The following is a 16465-nucleotide window of genomic DNA, read 5'->3' as shown; positions in this document are numbered from 1 at the left end:
CTTCGGTCTTGGGGCCATCTCGGACAGATCATTCAATTTTTCTTGTGCTTTTGCACATCCGAGCGGTTCCGGGTTTGTCCCTTGAAGCCTGGTTCGTAGGGTACGTATATTTGTAAAATTTCCGTGGTAAAGTGCAGCTTTGGTATTTGGGGAGGTGGGATTTGTCCTCCCCACGTGTGCCGGTGAGATGAGGCTCGGTGCTCTGTCTTCTAAAGGCTGTTGTGGGTGGTAAAGGCTCCGAAATGGGGCCTGTGGCACCCCAGCCCTCCTCTCCGGCACGTGCCGAGCCCGGGCAGCCTTTCCGCGGGGTTCTGCGCACAAATCCGATGGCAGGAGCTGCTGCCGGAGGTGGGGTAGCCTCTGCTTGTCTGGTTTTATGTATTTACTCAAATGATGAATCAGAGGAGGAACCTGCCAGCAGCTGCAGCCCCATCTTAAATCACTGATTAACTCCAACCACCCGGTGGAGAAGTTATTTAGTAAACAAGTCGTTGCTAATTACGTGTGAGAGCAGGCTGGGGATGGGCCGGGTCCAGAGGACGGTGGTGTCTCGCGGGAGCGGCGCTTTGGCTGACCTCTGTGCCAAAACACACAGAGAGGATTTAGACCTTTTTGGAACAAATTAAGCATTGAGCGATGCTGCCCCAGCGCTCCGTGCTGACCCCAGCAGTGCATGGGCCGGCTCCATTTGGGGCTGAACTTTGATGCAAACAGTGATTTGGAGGCACAAGACGCTCGTTGCTGGATTCTGCATGACCTGTAGAGCAGAGAGCTCGTCTGTCTGTGGGCTGGATGTGCTCAGCCGTTCCCAGCTCCAGCCTTTCCCAAACCCCCATCCCAGGCATCCCCGAGCACCGTGGGCCGTTGCGTGACCCCACGTGGCTCCGCTCCGGCATTGTGCCCAAGCCCCGGGTTGCCAGGCGGTCGCCGGCAGCGGGTGCTCGCTGCGGGGACAGACACCATATTGCTGCTTTTTAAGCACCCTCGGCGGGCTGTAATCCGGCTGTTTTGGCCGCTGATTAGAGCGGCTGTTGCCCGGATTACCCGTCCCGGCTGCTCGGTGCCGGCTGCCGCGGCTGGGAGCTGTGGATGGGGGCAGATCTGCCTCCGCTGGGCTCCTGCGTCTGGGCTGTTTCACAGATCAGATCCCCAGCTGGTCCTGCCCCAGTGTGGGCAGAGGAGCCCCCTGAACCCGGGGTGGTGGGGGAGGTGACCCAGCCCCTGCAGAGACCCTGCGGGGGGTGTGGGGTGAGGAGCTGCCCCTCGCTGCCCCCGTCCTGCTGCAGTTCCCCGTCCCCTCCCCGAGCTGGCAGCAGCACGGCTCGTGTGCCGGCCTTGTGGCCAGTGTACCGCATTCATGGCTTATATGCTGGGCTTGCGGCTCATGTACTGGGCTGATGGCTGACATACCAGATTCATGGCTTGTATGCTGGGCTTGTGGCCGGCATACCTGACTCAGGGCTTGCACGCTGGGCTTGTGGTTCTCATGCTGGGCTCGTGGCTTACATGTCAGGCTTGTGGCTGGCATACCAGATTTGTGACTCACATGCCAGGTTTGTGGCTTGCATGCCAGGCTGATGGCTTCCGTGATGGACTTGTGGCTTGCATACCAGGCTTGTGGTCCTCGTACTGGGCTCACAGCTTGCACACCAGGCTGCTGGTTTGCACGCTGGGCTGCTGGCTTGCACGCCGGGTTCATGGTGAGCGCACAGCAGCCTGCGTGGCACAGCGGTTTGCCCCGGGGTCAGCCCGTGTCACCCACGCGTCGCGCTGGTCCCCATCCTGGGCGCTGCCGTGGGTGCGACCAAAGCGGCTTGTCTGTGTGTCAGCCCTGGTGAGCGCCGGAGCCAGCCCAGCTCCTGCGGCACACGCTGCCGTGCAGCCAGGAGCCTTTTGCACACCCACGGGCACACGCACAGGAAGGACAGCTGGAGGGATTTTCTTCAAAAACAGCCAGAAGCTGGACCATGAAGTAGATGCAGGTTTTTGAGAGAAGCTTTAAGGAACTTGCCGAGCCCACGAGGGGGGAGCTGGTGGCCTCTGTCCGTGCAGTTGCCACTGGGAGTGTGGTCACCTCCCCAGCGAGGGGCTGGGACCCGCTTGGGGCGGAGGGGGCTGGTTTGGGGGCTCAGGCAGTGCTGGCGCGGGGGGGGACGCGCTCCGGCCCCGCTGGGGACCCTCCTGTCCCTCTCTGGGGGCTGGCGGGGACGTGCAGCCCGAGCCCGCGTTCCCTGCCGCGGGGGAAGGAAGGGGCAGGAGTCTTGGTTCCTGTTGTCCAGTTGAGCATTAAATATAGGCTATTAAGCAATTTTGTTTGCAGGAAGTGTAGAAATACCGCTCTGTGTGAGCACAACCTCTGTCGGACACCGAGAAGGCTGGAACTTGCCTTGCAGCGTGCAGCCGCCCGCAGCATCCTCCGCGTTCCCCTCCGTGCAGCGTTAACCCTTCGCTCCCGGACCCAGCGGAGGGTTTGTCCTTCACCTGGGCTGCCCACAGCGTCCTGCTGCTCTTGCTGCTGTCCCAGCCGCCCTGATAATGCAGCTGAGCCAGAGCTTCTTTTGCTTTTTCCCAGCTTAAATAACAAGCTGGCTGCAAAGTCAGCTTTGGGGAGAGCCCCACTCTCTGAACCAGCAGTTTGACTTGTTCTCTGGCCAACCTGATCGTCCCAACGCGGGACTGCGCTCTCTGGTGGGCGACAGGGCCGGGCAGGAGGGGACACGTGTCTCATTTTGAGGGGCTGCGGTTCCCCTCCGTGCCGCCCGTGGTCCCATTTCCAAGTGTCCTTCCCAGCCAGGGGAGGCGTCCGGGCAGAGGGGCTGCAATCTCTTCTTAGCGCCTTATACATTTTGATTTAAGGGAAAAGCTCCGTGCTGTACATCTGCTCTGGCTTTCAGGTTTCAGCACACTGTAGCCTCTGCGGTCCCTTTGAGACCCGCGCCCGGGGATCCCGGCTGCGGACCCGACCGGGACGGGGCTGTCCCCGTCCTGCTGGGGCTGTACGTGTGGAGGAGGGTTGTGAAATGATGTCTTCCTCTTAGAAACAGCCTTTTTCAATAGTTCCAAATTCCTTTGGAAGGGTTTTTTTTTTGTGTAAAAAGCAACCACTTCAGTCTCATTGCAGTAATAGTAACGACTTCCCAGAAGGAAGATTGAACTCCCTGTAGTGGATGAGGAGGAGGAGGAGGGATGCTGGGGTGATGACAGAGGGAGCACGAGGTGCTCCTGTGCTGCTGATCCCTTGCAGGGCTGCAGGGGGCTGGGGGGACCTCGGCTTCAGCCGCGTTTGGAGGGAGCGCTGGTGCTGGGATGGGAACTGCAGGGAGGAGAGATGTGGGGTGCCGGGGAGACATGGTGCCTCTGCCATCTGCAAGGGCACATCTCCTTCCATGTCACTTGTCCCCGTCCTGTGCAGTTTTCTGCCCGCTGCACCCGGTTTGGGTCATGAACGCTCTTCCAGGGTGGGAAGGTGTTCGGGAAGGGGAGCGCCGCTGGGCTGCTCCCTAAACGGTTGAACGGGTGACCCTGTATCACAGTAATGAGCTGATACACCACTTTTAAAAGAGCATTTTATTTAGATTATTGGTTGCTGTAGCTACACAGCTGGACCGCTGGCGTGCGGGCTGCGTGCCTGTTTTCTGTCAAGTGGGCTTCCCCGAAGGGACGTCGGTCCCTGCCAGCGCCGGGGGGGGAACGGGAGCTGTGGAGGTGACGTGAGGAGTGGGGCTGCGATGGGAACCCCCGCGGGGAGGAGCGAGCGTGGCCGTGGGGCCGCGGGGCAGGACAGTCCCAGGCGGGAGCAGAGGGGACACGGGCACGGCAGCTGTGGCTGTTTGGCGCAATATAAATTGGCCAGAGAGGGTAATTCAGGTGGCTCTCTGCACACTGTGATGTACTGGGCAGAGGCCCCGGCTGCCCTGGCACATACCCGGGCGCTGCCTTGCAGGGGACCGAGCTCTGCTTTGCTGCTGCTTGGCTGGTCCCTTCTCCTGTGGATTTGTGTCGGATCCTGGGTGCAGGTGGCTGCAGCCCGGGGGTGCCGGGGCCACCGCTCGCCCTCCGGCATGTCGGCAGCTCGAGCCGGGCTGTGTTCTCCTGGGATGCCTCTCCAGACGCGGCACCGTCTGTGCTGCCCCGGGAGAGCTGCAGAGCGCGGTGCTGCAGCCGCCAGGTGCGACGGGCACAGGTTCGGGGGTGCAGGGCACCCCGGGCTGGCAGCCGCCACGTGTCCCCACGGGCACATCGCAACCCTGGTGCCACTGCCGGCACCTGCTCGTCCCCGGGCCCATCCCGGCCATCCCTGCTCCTCCCCGTCAGGACCGCCGTCCGGGTGTCTTCCCCCCCAGGCTGCTTGCATTGCATTTTTCTGGCATTGCGGTGGTTTTCCCCGATGTTGCAGTCGACTGATGAATCCAGCCGGAGAACTTGGAAGCAGAACTTTCACAGCCTGTGACTCATGTGCAGGGTTTGGGTGGTTTTACTCATGCGCAAGAGGAAACAGAAGTTTCTATCGAGCCCGCGTAGGATTTTGGGCTTGCTCGTCCACAGCCCTGGGGAAGAAGCAGCCCGAGGAGCTGAGCGGGGGGCCGCCCTGCACCCCTGCGAGCGCAGCCGGGACCTTTGGCTGCTTCCACTGCAGGGGTTGCTCCCCAACACAGAGATGAGAAGCTCAGGCTTTTAGGAAAATGGGATGCTGTGCCAGGGAGGGCTCAGACTGGATATTAGGAAACATTTCTTCCCCAAAGGGCTGTGGGGCATTGGAACAGGCTGCCCAGGGCAGTGCTGGAGTCACCATCCCTGGAGGGCTGGACAGACGGACATGAGGTTCTCAGGACACGGGGCAGTGCTAGAGTTAGGTTATGGTTGGCTCCATGATCTTAAGGGTCTCTTCCAACTGAAGTGATTCTGTGACTCTATTCTATGAGCGGTTGGATGGCACAGGGAGGATGATGGGGTCCCTCGTGCCGGCTCCTCGCTTGCCCCCAGATGTGAGCATGGGTGCCCCTCTCTCCTGTTCTGGCGGAGCCTGCCACTAATTTTAGCATCTGCTCTGTCCCTGCGGCTTGGCCGTGTGGTTCGGCGGGCGGCTGCCAACGCTCCTTTATCGCGGTCGCACCAGGAATTATCTCCTCCTCCCCTGCCTCCCCCTCGCGGGCCGTTGCTGGTGGTCAGCTGGGAGCTGCGGGAGAGGAAGTGGCTCCTTAAGTCATTAACGTTATTAATGTCATTAGCGTCATCTGTGTTATGGTTCCAGAGGAGGCAGGAGGCACCGGCTCTGGGGACGGGGTAAGGACCCGAACCCTGGTGCCGCCCGGCAGGAAGGGGCTGTCCTGGCGTGTGAAGTCAGTGGGGGCTGAGCCGGGTCAGGATTAGCCCCGGGGCTCTAAGCAGAGACACTCGGGGAGCAGCTTTAGTGCTTCAAGAAACATTTAAACTCTCTTATCCCATGGGAAAAGCAAAACACTTGAATTCCTTTGCGGTTATCTTCTGGCACTTGGTGTCCAAGAGGAGGAAACAGCCTTTGTGTGCACACGCGTGTTTCCCACCTGTGCTTAGAAAGGAAAGAAAAACACCGATTTTTTTTGATTTTCAGTGAAGAAACGCACAGGGAAATTAACATTTTGTCTTCCTAACGCCGTCTGTGTGCCCGCAGTCCCTTGCGATGCTCAAGTACGAGTTCCGTGTGAGCCGTGCGTGTGTTTGTGTGTGCAGGGTGACGGGGCCGGCCCCAAAAGCCAGGCCTGGATCCGCTCAGGTCACTGCAAGTAAGAACTTAATAGGATGGAGATCTCGGAGAGAACCTGCAGCTTGGAGAGCAATAAACCTCTGCTCTACCACCCGTGCTGGTCCTGCCTTCGGGCTGGGGATGGGGGTCCCGTCGTTTGGGTCTCTCCACGGGACTGGCCGGGCTCGCGCCTCTGCCCGCGCTGTGATGTCTGTGGGCTCTTTGCTGCTCTAACGTGTGTTTTCCCCTCTCTTGCAGACCTGTCGGCGGCCAAGCGCAAGTTCGCGGACTCCCTCAACGAGTTTAAATTCCGCTGCATCGGCGACGCCGAAACAGATGACGAGATCTGCATTGGTGAGTCCCGGCACTGTCCCCGCGGGGCCCGGGGGCCACGCTCTAGAGCCCCGAGCTCAGCGGGACGTGGGGTCAAACCTGCACCAGGGCACCAAGGGCCTGGGAGTTTGGGTGCTTCCCTGCTCCCTGGAAATGGCACATTTCTCCTGGTTCAACATCACAAAGACTTCCCAAAGAAATTAATGGTTGCTTCTTGGCCTAAATCTGGCCCTGCCAGATGGGAAAGGAAGAAGGTTGCCTGTACCTGAGACCTAGACACCTGGAATCGGGATTACCCAGCCCTTTCGCATGGAGGGGTCTGGAGAGGCAGTTGTGCTTCACATTATCCCACTTCTGCCCCAGCTGAACTTTTAGAGCTTATTGTGCACATTGTCCGGAGCCAGGAGAGCAAATGAGCTTTAGCCCTGATTTAACTTTTGTGCCCAGTCTCTCAGCAAAAATAGCTTTCTCATCCCCTTCCCTCCCTCTGACATGCACTGAGCGGCCCCTCGTGCGCTGAGCGGGGCTGGTGGGAGCGGGCTGGGGGTCCGTGACGAGCTGGGGACGTGGTGCTGGGGCGCTCTGCCGCTGGTTGCTTTTGTAGGCAGCTGGAAGCCGTTCTGAAGAGAGAGCAAGGATGACAGAAAAGCCCCAAGCAGCCAGTCCCCCCAGACACACACAAAAAATCCCCGTTCAGTCTAAAAATAAAACATTGTGAAATGCTGACTGTGGGGGTGTGTCCCTTCCAGCCAAGTCTCTGCAGGAGTTCGCCACGGTGCTGCGGAACCTGGAGGACGAGCGGATGCGCATGGTACGGCTCCAGCTGGCGGGGGTGCTGGCACCGGTGGTGGGCGCTTTGGCACCGGTGGCACCATGACCTGCAGTGGCTGCGAGCCCCGGTGCCCCTTCCCTCGGCCGGGCAGAGCCGCAGGGGAGAGCAGAGGCTGGGCAGGGTGACCTTGGTGTCTGGCTGGTGGGACCCATTGGGGTGAGGAGCAGGTTTGGTATAAACCCCTCAGCGTCCCCTGGATCCTCAGCCAGTGCCAAGCTGGGGAGGGGGCTGCAGGGGCTTGTCCCGGGGCTGCAGGGGCTTGTCCCGGGGCTGCAGGGGGTTGTCCCGGGTTTGCAGGGGGGTGTGCTGGGATTGCAGGGGGGTGTCCCGGGGCTGCAGGGGGTTGTCCCGGGGCTGCAGGGGGTGTCCCGGGGCTGCAGGGGGTTGTCCCAGGCTGCAGGAGGGTTTTTGCGGGAAAGCCTGTGCAGCACCTGGGGTGTCCTGTGCTGAGCTGTGCCGGCCTCTGCCCGCAGATCGAGAATGCCAGCGAGGTGCTGATCACGCCGCTGGAGAAGTTTCGCAAGGAGCAGATCGGCGCTGCTAAGGTAGGCTGCTGCTGTCACCTCTGCCCCTGCTCGGAGCAGAGCCCTGAGCTGTGTGGCCGTGGCCGGGGCCCAGCATGCTGCAGGGATGCAGACGGCACAATCCAGCTCCTGGGAAAGTGCCTCAATGTTCCAAGTTCACCTACAACCAAGTAACATGCCAAGGACCAAAAATCACATGCCAGTTGACATGAACTTCTTTTTCTCTTCCTCCAAACTAGAATTAGTATTTTCTTGGAGGGGTTCCCAGTTGCCTGAGCCCCCCAGTCTGCATCCCCCACCCCAGCTGGGTGGCTAAGGGGGAATTTGGATTTGGGCAGGACGGGTGAGCCCAGGGAAGCGCTGGCGTGGTGAGGGCAGCTCTGAGACAGCCTGGCCCCCCCTTTCTTTCCTGCCTTTGTTCTGAAATTTAAACCACTGTCTGCAGCTCTGCTGTTGTTATAACAACCTGCTGCTGCCTGCAAGAAGCTCATGCCAGCGCGGCGAGGCCGGCGTGCGTGGCGGCGGGGGCGTGCGTGGCGGCGGGGGCGTGCGTGGCGGCGGGGGCGTGCGTGGCGGCGGGGGTGTGCGTGGCGGTGGTGTATTGGCGGCGGTGTAGTGGTGGCGGTGTGCCGGCTCCCCGGCCAGGCCATGCTGGGTCATGCAGCTGAAAAAAGAGACAAACCGGGGTGTTTCAGAGAGGAGCCCTTATTAGCAGGTGTTAGTGGTGGTTTCGTACTGGCGTGTCGGGGCGGTGAGGCTGGGATGAGAGGTGCAGAAGAAAAGTTGGGGTCAACGTCCTTCTTTACGCTTCTGCCACAAACAGCCAAATTAGTGTCGTCGTCCCAAGTGACAGAGGATAAACCATTGCGGGTGGTGGGGTGGGATGTGAAGTTGTGACGATGTGCTGGTTCACAAGCACCTTCCTCGCTGTGTTTGTCTTTGGCCCAGCCTTGGGACTGGATGTTTTGCTGAGCCTTGGGCTCTGGCAATTGAGGAGGGGCTGCCCAAAGTCTTGGGTATGGGCAGCATGAGCCATTTTCCTGTAGCTGCCCGATGCTCAAGGGTAAAAGCAGCTTCACCCGCTTGCAGCCAATGCTGCTTGGCCTTGGTCCCGTCTTGTTCCGCGGGGTGAGCCCAGCGGGGCCTGCAGCGTGTGCTGCAGGGATTCCCTGGATCCTCGTGCTGCCCCCGTGCCCTTGTGCTCAGCATCGCACTTTTTGTTCTGTTTTGTAGGATGCCAAAAAGAAGTATGACAAGGAGACCGAGAAGTATTGTGGAGTGCTAGAAAAGCACTTGAACTTGTCTTCTAAGAAGAAGGAATCCCAGCTTCAGGAGGTGAGAGCAACCTCTGGTTTTCCATGTCTAGCAGTAACTCCAGTGAGCTTTTTGAATGCTTACGTAGCTTACAGCCAGGAGAACCAATGCTATAAACTTTATCTCCTTTTGGCTGCCAGTGGCGGGTTTTTCCCCTCTTCCTCTAATCAAAGGGGACAGAGTTGTTTTGGTGAGTAAATCAGAGAGGTCCCAAAATGGATAGCAATCAAAAAGGAGAGAGAGTTTATAATTAAAGAGCGTACCAGCAAGGAACTGGTTCTGCTGCAGGCTCCCTGTGTGCCAGCGCAAATCACGGGTCTCTTCAGTTTCCTTCTCTGGAAGTGGCTGCGCTGGCTCTGGCGCTGCGGGGGCGGCGAGCAGGCTCGGTGCTTTGGCGGCGCTGCAGGAGCCTCTGCTGACCGGGGCTGGAGCGAGCAGCTGTGCCAATGCCCCCCGGGTGAGTGCGCTGAGGCTGGAGCCGCTTCTTCCAAGTCTGGAGTTCCCTGCGCTGGCCCAGAGCTGCAGGTCCCTGCTGTGGGGTGACGCTGGTGTGGCACCGAGCCGTTCTGGGGGTCCTGGTGGGCACTGGGGTGGCTCAGGTGGGGCTGCGGCGCCCAGCAGAGCTGGGGACGGGGGAGCAGGTACATCTGTGGCACAAATAATCATCTTCCACCAAACCAGGGCTGCAGAGGGGTGAGAATTGGGGTTGACGTGCCTGCAAGCAGCTTTGTCCTTGCATAGGTGTTCTGTGTTTGTAAATAACTTACCGTGTGGGAGCACGCGTACGTCCCAGAAGACAGAGTCCCATTCGCGTGGCTTTTAAATAACCCTTTAAACATCTGGTTTAGCTGGTGGTTGAAATACTGTCCTGAGACACAAGAGTGGAAGGATTTATTTCGGGGGAAGGAAGGAGCCACTTGTGGCTCTCAGGGTTGCAGCAGTGACTTTCAGAGGTGGGATCCTGTGCCCTGGCCAGAGCACGGCCCTGTGGGGCCTGCGGGGTATGGGATGCGGTGTGGGGTGTGGTACGGGATGTGGGATGGGATGCGGCGCAGATACAGGCAGTGGCTGGGTGCAGGATGCAGTGCGGGATGCGGGATGCAGTGCGGGATGCAAGCGGTGGCTGGGTGCGGGATGCAGTGCGGGATGCGGGATGCAGTGCGGGATGCAAGCGGTGGCTGGGTGCGGGATGCAGTGCGGGATGCGGGATGCGGTGTGGGATGCGGTGCAGGATGCGGTGCAGGATGTAGTGCAGGTTGCAGGATGCAGTGCAGGATGCGGGGCGGGATGCAGCGTGGGATGCGGGATGCAGTGCAGGATGCAGCACAGTGCGTGCTGTGATTCTGTGATTCTGTTTGCTGGTGCCATCTGCTGGCATCTTCAGCTCAATCGCTGAGTCCGTCTGTTGCCGGGACTCCAGAGGAGGCCAGAGCCGGCAGCGCCTGCTCCAGGTTCAGCTCTTGGGGCTCTTCCCGCCAGGCATTGGGAAACATCTGTTGGTTTTGGGGGCTCAGGCCCCACCGGGGAGCAAGTGCCTTTGGACCAGCGGTCCAGTGTGTATTTGTGAGGCGCGGATGTGGCGTCCAGCGGCGTGTGGAGCGCGGGTCCCGTCCCCGGGGCTGCCGCACGGTCCTGCCAGCGCGGGGCTGCGCGGGGGGGCTGCGCCGCGCCGGCTGTGTGCGGCAGGGATGGTGGATGGCAGGGCCTTAGGAAAGCCAGCACCACCCATTTGTGAGCAGTCTGGAGCTCCACGAGACGCCCCGATGTCCTGAGAGATGCGGGTTGTGTCTGGGAGATTTGGTGGTTCATATTGTATTTCCTGACCTCCTCTTGCTGTCCACAGCTGGATGGTGATAGCGGCCAGATGTGCAACTGCTGCAGCACGGTGGGGAGAGGAGGAAACCATGGGAATTCTCTGCTGCTTTGGCTGTTGACCAATTAAATTACACACAGAGTCTAATCTGCCATTTAACTCCTGGCAAAGTTATTTGATTGCATCATATTTTCTGCTTTGCAGAACTGGGTTTGCCGAATACCTCGGGCTGCGCACCGTGGGCACGGAGCGCGAGTGCGGCGGCAGGTCACGGGGAAAACGGGCCGTTTCGTGGCTGCGTCACGCAGGGATCGGGAATGAGCTGCCGCTCAGGTGCCGGCTGTTTGCCAGCTGGGTTTTGCGGAGCGCGGAGCGGCCGTGTGTCCGGCCCTGATGGGGCGTGTGGAACGACGGATGCTCCTGCGGCTCTGGGTCAGGCTGGCGGGGGCGCCTCAGCGGGACGCAGGGATTTGCCTCCTGTTGAGCAATGGCTTGGTGGCGGTTTGTGCTGCGGCTGAGGCTCCTGGGCCAGGGTTTACTGGAGCTGAGCTCAGAGCGGTGCTGGGTCACGCAGAGCGACCTCCCCGTGGGCGCCGCTGGCATCGGTGACAGCCCGGGTTGCTCTACACCAAGTGTCACTTGCAGACACGGCAGCAGCGTGTGCCGGGGACACCCGTGTCCCTCGCCCCGCCGGCGGTGCAGCAGCTCCGCTCCATCTGTGTTACCAGGCTATTTTTACTCTCTGGCATTGGGGCAAATCCCGCTTTTTGCTCACTTGGGCTTTAGCTTCCGAGCAGAGGGGGCTCTGTGTCTGCTGACCCCAAAGTGACCCGCTCGCTGGACAAGGGGGACGGGCTGCGTGTTGCCCGGGATACTCTGGGCCGGCTCCCACTGCGGCGCTTTCCAGAAAGCAGAGAATTGCCTTTTATTGTCAAGTATGCAGCGACTTCTCATTTTTCTCGCTTCTAATGCGTACATTTCTACACAGCTGTCAAGGAGGTGAGAACATGAGTCATTTTTCAGCTGAAGAAAGAGCCTGTTCATGTGAATTAGGTTTATATTTAATCACTGTGCCATCTGTCCGGCTCTGGACCAAGGTCTGAAGCTGGATTTGTTCTGCACGGATACGTTCCCATTAGACGCAGATGTCCTGTGATGCCGAGGCCAAGCGCTCCCTGCCCGTAGTAACTCCAGATTTCCCCTTTAATCTCCCTGGCGCTTGCAGGCAGACAGCCAGGTGGACCTGGTTCGGCAGCATTTCTACGAGGTCTCCCTGGAGTATGTCTTCAAGGTGCAGGAGGTCCAGGAAAGGAAGATGTTTGAGTTCGTGGAACCTGTAAGTGAGGGCTTAAAGCCACCTCAGCCTCCAAAAAATGGGGGATTGCGGGGAGAAGCGGGAGCTCGGGGGGAGTGGGGCGGCCGGGGGCTCCAGCCTCACCCGCAGCCCCTGCTCAGGGGCAGAAAGTGCCCGTGAGAGCCTCGGGGCACGGCGCCGTGAACTTGGTGGCCATGTGCACACTAGAAACACTTCAGATTTTATCGTGCGGCCATCTCTGTGGTGATGGGATGGACCGAGGGGCCTGCTGGCAATTAACGTAAAACAGGCTTGATTGGGGAAAAAACCAAAGTAGAACTGTAGTGCTCACAAGGGAGATAGAGTGCGGGAGCGGCAGAAACAGGACAATAGGTTTTCTAAGACCTGCTGCTGCTCAGGTGCTCAGTCCTCTATAGCCCCTGGGGGAAGCGCCAGAGCTCCCCGGCTCTTCGCAAAGGTGATTCTGCCGAGTGAGGAGGGACTGGGAGCGGGCAGAGGTGCTGCCTGTGGTCCCTTCCCGCGCCTCCTGGCTCTGCTCGCGGTGACCCCGCAACGTCAGTGATGCGGGGAGGGGGACAGAGGGGACGAGGGGTCCCGGGCTGGGGGCTCGATTGGCTTTGGGGGAAGGAAGCACCGACTCGGCTCTGGCGTCCATTCAGAGGAGGTTTTGAAAACAAAGCAAACAGAGTATCTCCCTGGGGATGGCCAGCAGACCCCTCCGCCCCCGGGGTGCTGCAGGGACGTGTCCCCTGGGCAGCGGGTGCTCTGGAAGCGGCTCTGGGTCTCCACTGACCGTCTTGATTCGTTTTACCCCAACACAGCTGCTGGCCTTTCTGCAGGGACTTTTCACCTTCTACCACCACGGCTACGAGCTTGCAAAGGACTTCAGCGATTTCAAGACAGAGCTGACAATCAGCATCCAGAACGTGAGTGTGCCGTGTGCCCGTCACCACGACGGTCCCGCAGAGCAGAGTAACACTTCCTGATATGTTTTAACAAAGGTTTTGTTCTCCTTTTTCTGGTGAGCCATCAAGCAGAGGCTTTGACTGTGCCGTTGGCGGCAGATTCTGTTTTGTCGATACCCCCCGCAGCACAGCCGCGTCCCGGGCAGAGCGCCGGGTGCCCTGTGGCTTTGGGGGGGTTTCAAACCAGTCTGCGGGTGTTCCGCGGCGCCGTCCGCTCTGGAGGGGCAGCACTTTGTGCCGTCCCAGTCCCCGGGATGTGCAGCGGAGCCCTTTCTGTTGACGCAACTTTTTCACAAAGTCCACAATAGCAACAACTCGCCAATTTTCATAATGTTTTTCTTTTAGCTTAAACGCAGGCCCAGGAAGAAAAGCTGTCCTGTGGCTGAGAGTGGGCTCCCCGGGTCCCGTCCCCAGGGGCTGTGGGCTCCGTCCCTCCTGGCTGCGGAGGGGACTGCGCTGGCTCTGTGGGCAGGACAAGGCATTCCTGTTTCTATTTGCAGACGAGAAATCGTTTTGAAGGAACGAGGTCAGAGGTTGAATCTTTGATGAAGAAGATGAAGGAGAATCCTCACGAGCACAAGAACATCAGCCCGTACACGATGGAGGGTTACCTCTACGTGCAGGAGAAACGTAGGTGGCGGGTGGCGGAGCCGCCTGTGCCGGGGGAAGGTGGTTTATCAGGGTCTGGGGCATGAGGGTGAGGTGATGGGGCATGAGGTGATTCAGCAGGGTGCAGAATCCATGGGAGAGAGGGCTGGGTGGGATGGGAAGGTGGGAGCCAGTTCTCCCTGGGAGGGAGAATCACTGCCAGTGCCTGATCAAAGTCTTTCCCCTCAACAGAAAGGGGTTAATAATGCTTAATCCACTTGCAAAGTCCAAGAAGAAGCATAAGTACAGAATCTGTCATGTGAAATGATTGTTAATCGTAACGGGTTATTAAGGGGAGGGCACGGAAGCTATGCTAGTCCTGGGAATAAAAACTGCATGTGCTTGTCAGGTCACTTTGGGACGTCCTGGGTGAAGCATTACTGCACCTACCAGCGGGAGTCCAAGCGGATCACCATGGTGCCGTTTGACCAGAAATCTGGCGGCAAAGGGGTGAGTGCCCACGGGCAGCGGGGCTGCGTCCCGGCTCCGTGCTGGGAGCGTGGCGGAGCCGCCGGCCGCGCTCCCGGAGCCCAGGCAGAACCCTTGTCAGCAAGGTGACACAAATGCACGTGAAGTGGGACAGATTCACTCCTGGCTGAGCGGGTGCCACACGGGGAGTTAACTCTGCACTGGTTAAAATAAAAAGGTGAGAGCAGAGCCCGTTTCCCAGAGGACAGAGCCTGTTGGACATTGCTCTGTTCGCGCTCCAGCTCCGCGTTCCAGGCTGGCTGCACACACCTGGTTGTGAGGACAAGTTTGCAGCAGCTGCCGCTGGGCTGAATCTGGGCTTTGTGCCTCTTGCTTTTAGGTCTGTCCTTTCTTTACTTGTTGCTGTCATAGAATCATTTCAGTGGAAGAGACCCTCAGGATCATCGAGTCCAAACATAACCCAACTCTGGCACTAACCCATGTCCCTGAGAACCTCATCTAAGTGCCTTTTAAACCCCTCCAGGGATGGTGACTCCAGCACTGCCCTGGGCAGCCTGTTCCACTGTCTGACAGCCCTTTCCATGAAGAATTTTTTCCTAATATCCAATCTAAATTTCCTCTGGTGCAACTTGAGGCCATTTCCGCTTGACCTATCACTTGCTACTTGGGAGAAGAGACCAACCCCCTCCATGCTCCAAGCTCCTTCCAGGCAGCTGTAGAGAGCTATAAGGTCTCCCCTCCATCTTTTGTAAAAGCTCAGACCTTCTGTATGTTACTGTCCACCAGATTTCCATTCTTGATGGCTTCAGAAACTGGTTCCCTTCACATTTTACAGCAATTCTCTCCCTAGCCCTTCTACAGTAAAAGCAAACAGCAGCAGGCTGTTTTTTTTCAGGTTTGAGGGATGTTGTTTCATTGGGTTTTTTTTAAATTTGTTTCTGTGAAAGGAGAGACTTTTAAAAGCTGAGGTGTGTGCAGCGGCATCCTGCTTTCCACTCCCGGTGCTGGGCAGTGCGCTGCGCTCTGTGCTGTGCGCTCTGTGCTCGGTGCTGTGCGCTGTGCCCCACGCCCCAGCTCCGTGGCCCTGCTCCCTCACCCGCTCCAGGCCCCGAGGAGAGAGCTCGTCTGTTATTGTGCTCCTTCCCCAGCGCCGATGACTTGGCCAGTGAAGCTGGTTTGTTTTCAAGCCGCAGGGGAGCGTGGAGCTCCCGAGGGGTGGGGAGCTGTGGGGGCCGTGTCCCCCCTGCTCCCAGGGCAGCGCTGGCCCCGCAGGGACCGGGACTTTGCTCCACGGAACAGCAGGAACAATGGACCCCCCGGAGCGTTCCGGCCCGCGGTTGCAAACGCTGTCCCCGTGCAGGAGCATGCTGGCAGCCCCGCAGGACTCGCTCTCTGCTGCCAAAGGGAGCTGCTGCGGGAGGGCAGCTCTTCCAATTAATTTCCTCTTGCCTCGCAGCATCTCCATTATAACTCAGCATTAAAATATCCCAGCCCTGTAATCACCAGCTGCTGCGCTGTTTCGTGCGGTCTGTTCCCACTTCATGGCTTCCCCTTGGCCCTGGGGCGCGGGCGCTGCCGGCACAGCGGTGTCACCCTTGTCACACACGGCGGTGTCACGCTTGTCACGCAGGGCAGGAGCCCTGCTCCAATGTGCCGAGGTGCTGCAGGACACCCATCGCCTGCTCTTTAGCCCTCGTGAGCAGCCCGGGGGCTGTTGGTGGGTTTGGAGCGGGGCCGTTCCCGGGACAGCGCACGGGGAGCATGGTGCTGGGAGCAGGACGGTGCCAGGTGGGGGGCCGGGCTGCAGGAACCGCTGCCGACCCCGCGGAGAAGCCCCGCAGGGAACTCTCAGTTCCACCTTCCTGGGTATGTCCTGGGTCCCTAAGTGCGTTTCCTGGAAAAGTGGTGATGTCAGGGAACAGGCTGGCCAGCCAGGGTGTCACCAAGAACAGCACGGAGCGCACAGAGAAGTGCCCATCTCCAGGAACGCCTTCAGAATTCATCTTCTGTCAGGTTATCCGTGGGTTTTAACAATTGCCGCAGGAGCGTCCGAGCTGGCCGGGGCTGAGCGGGGTTTCCTCCAGCAGAGGCCAGCAGTGCATGCGGATCCACCGCGTCCTGCTCCCCTGCGGAAATCCAGCACAACTTGGATGCAGATGCCTGGATGGGAGGATGGTTTTGCCGTTGCTTTGTTGTATAATAAACATTTTAAGGCATGTTTGCTCCTGTTGAGAGTTCTCGCGTGCAGAACGCTGCCAAAAATGCAGCCTGGAATGAAAATTGACAGCCAGGTCTGGGATGCATTGTTCAGCAGTGGAAAATAAAGCTGACTTTGCCCAAAAGTTGTGGTCCAGCCTCCCTGCCTCTTGGAAATGTGGGTTGTGTGATGCTTAATGCACAAACTTAATCAAGTGCATTCAGAAGGGAAGGCTCCTCTTGAAAGATTTTGGACTAAACTCGATTGTAAGGGTGAAAAGCCAAGTCCTCATGTCAGATATATGTCTGTATTTCTAGCAGGCTGATACTGCCACATCCCCCCCGGTTTGCACATGTTTGTGAAGGCGCAGTGG

The 16465-nt window shown here is 59.0% G+C and overlaps 1 protein-coding gene across 4 annotated transcripts in view; it reads left to right on the top strand.

Annotated features, from left to right (window-relative positions):
- Window positions 1-16465, top strand: part of ARHGAP26 (Rho GTPase activating protein 26) — a 135612-nt gene that overhangs the window by 13688 nt on the left and 105459 nt on the right. For all 4 annotated transcript variants that reach the window (XM_082063261.1, XM_082063262.1, XM_082063260.1 and 1 more), the window contains exons 2-9: window positions 5981-6076; window positions 6805-6866; window positions 7361-7432; window positions 8645-8746; window positions 11764-11874; window positions 12675-12779; window positions 13319-13448; window positions 13816-13916. In XM_082063261.1, the coding sequence (XP_081919387.1) occupies window positions 5981-6076; window positions 6805-6866; window positions 7361-7432; window positions 8645-8746; window positions 11764-11874; window positions 12675-12779; window positions 13319-13448; window positions 13816-13916 (779 nt within the window). The remainder of the gene's footprint in view (window positions 1-5980; window positions 6077-6804; window positions 6867-7360; window positions 7433-8644; window positions 8747-11763; window positions 11875-12674; window positions 12780-13318; window positions 13449-13815; window positions 13917-16465) is intronic.

The sequence above is a fragment of the Streptopelia decaocto genome, assembly GCF_964273445.1.
Source record: "Streptopelia decaocto genome assembly, chromosome: 12".
NCBI classification, from domain to species: Eukaryota; Metazoa; Chordata; class Aves; order Columbiformes; family Columbidae; genus Streptopelia; species Streptopelia decaocto.
This window is presented reverse-complemented; position numbering and strand designations above follow the sequence as displayed.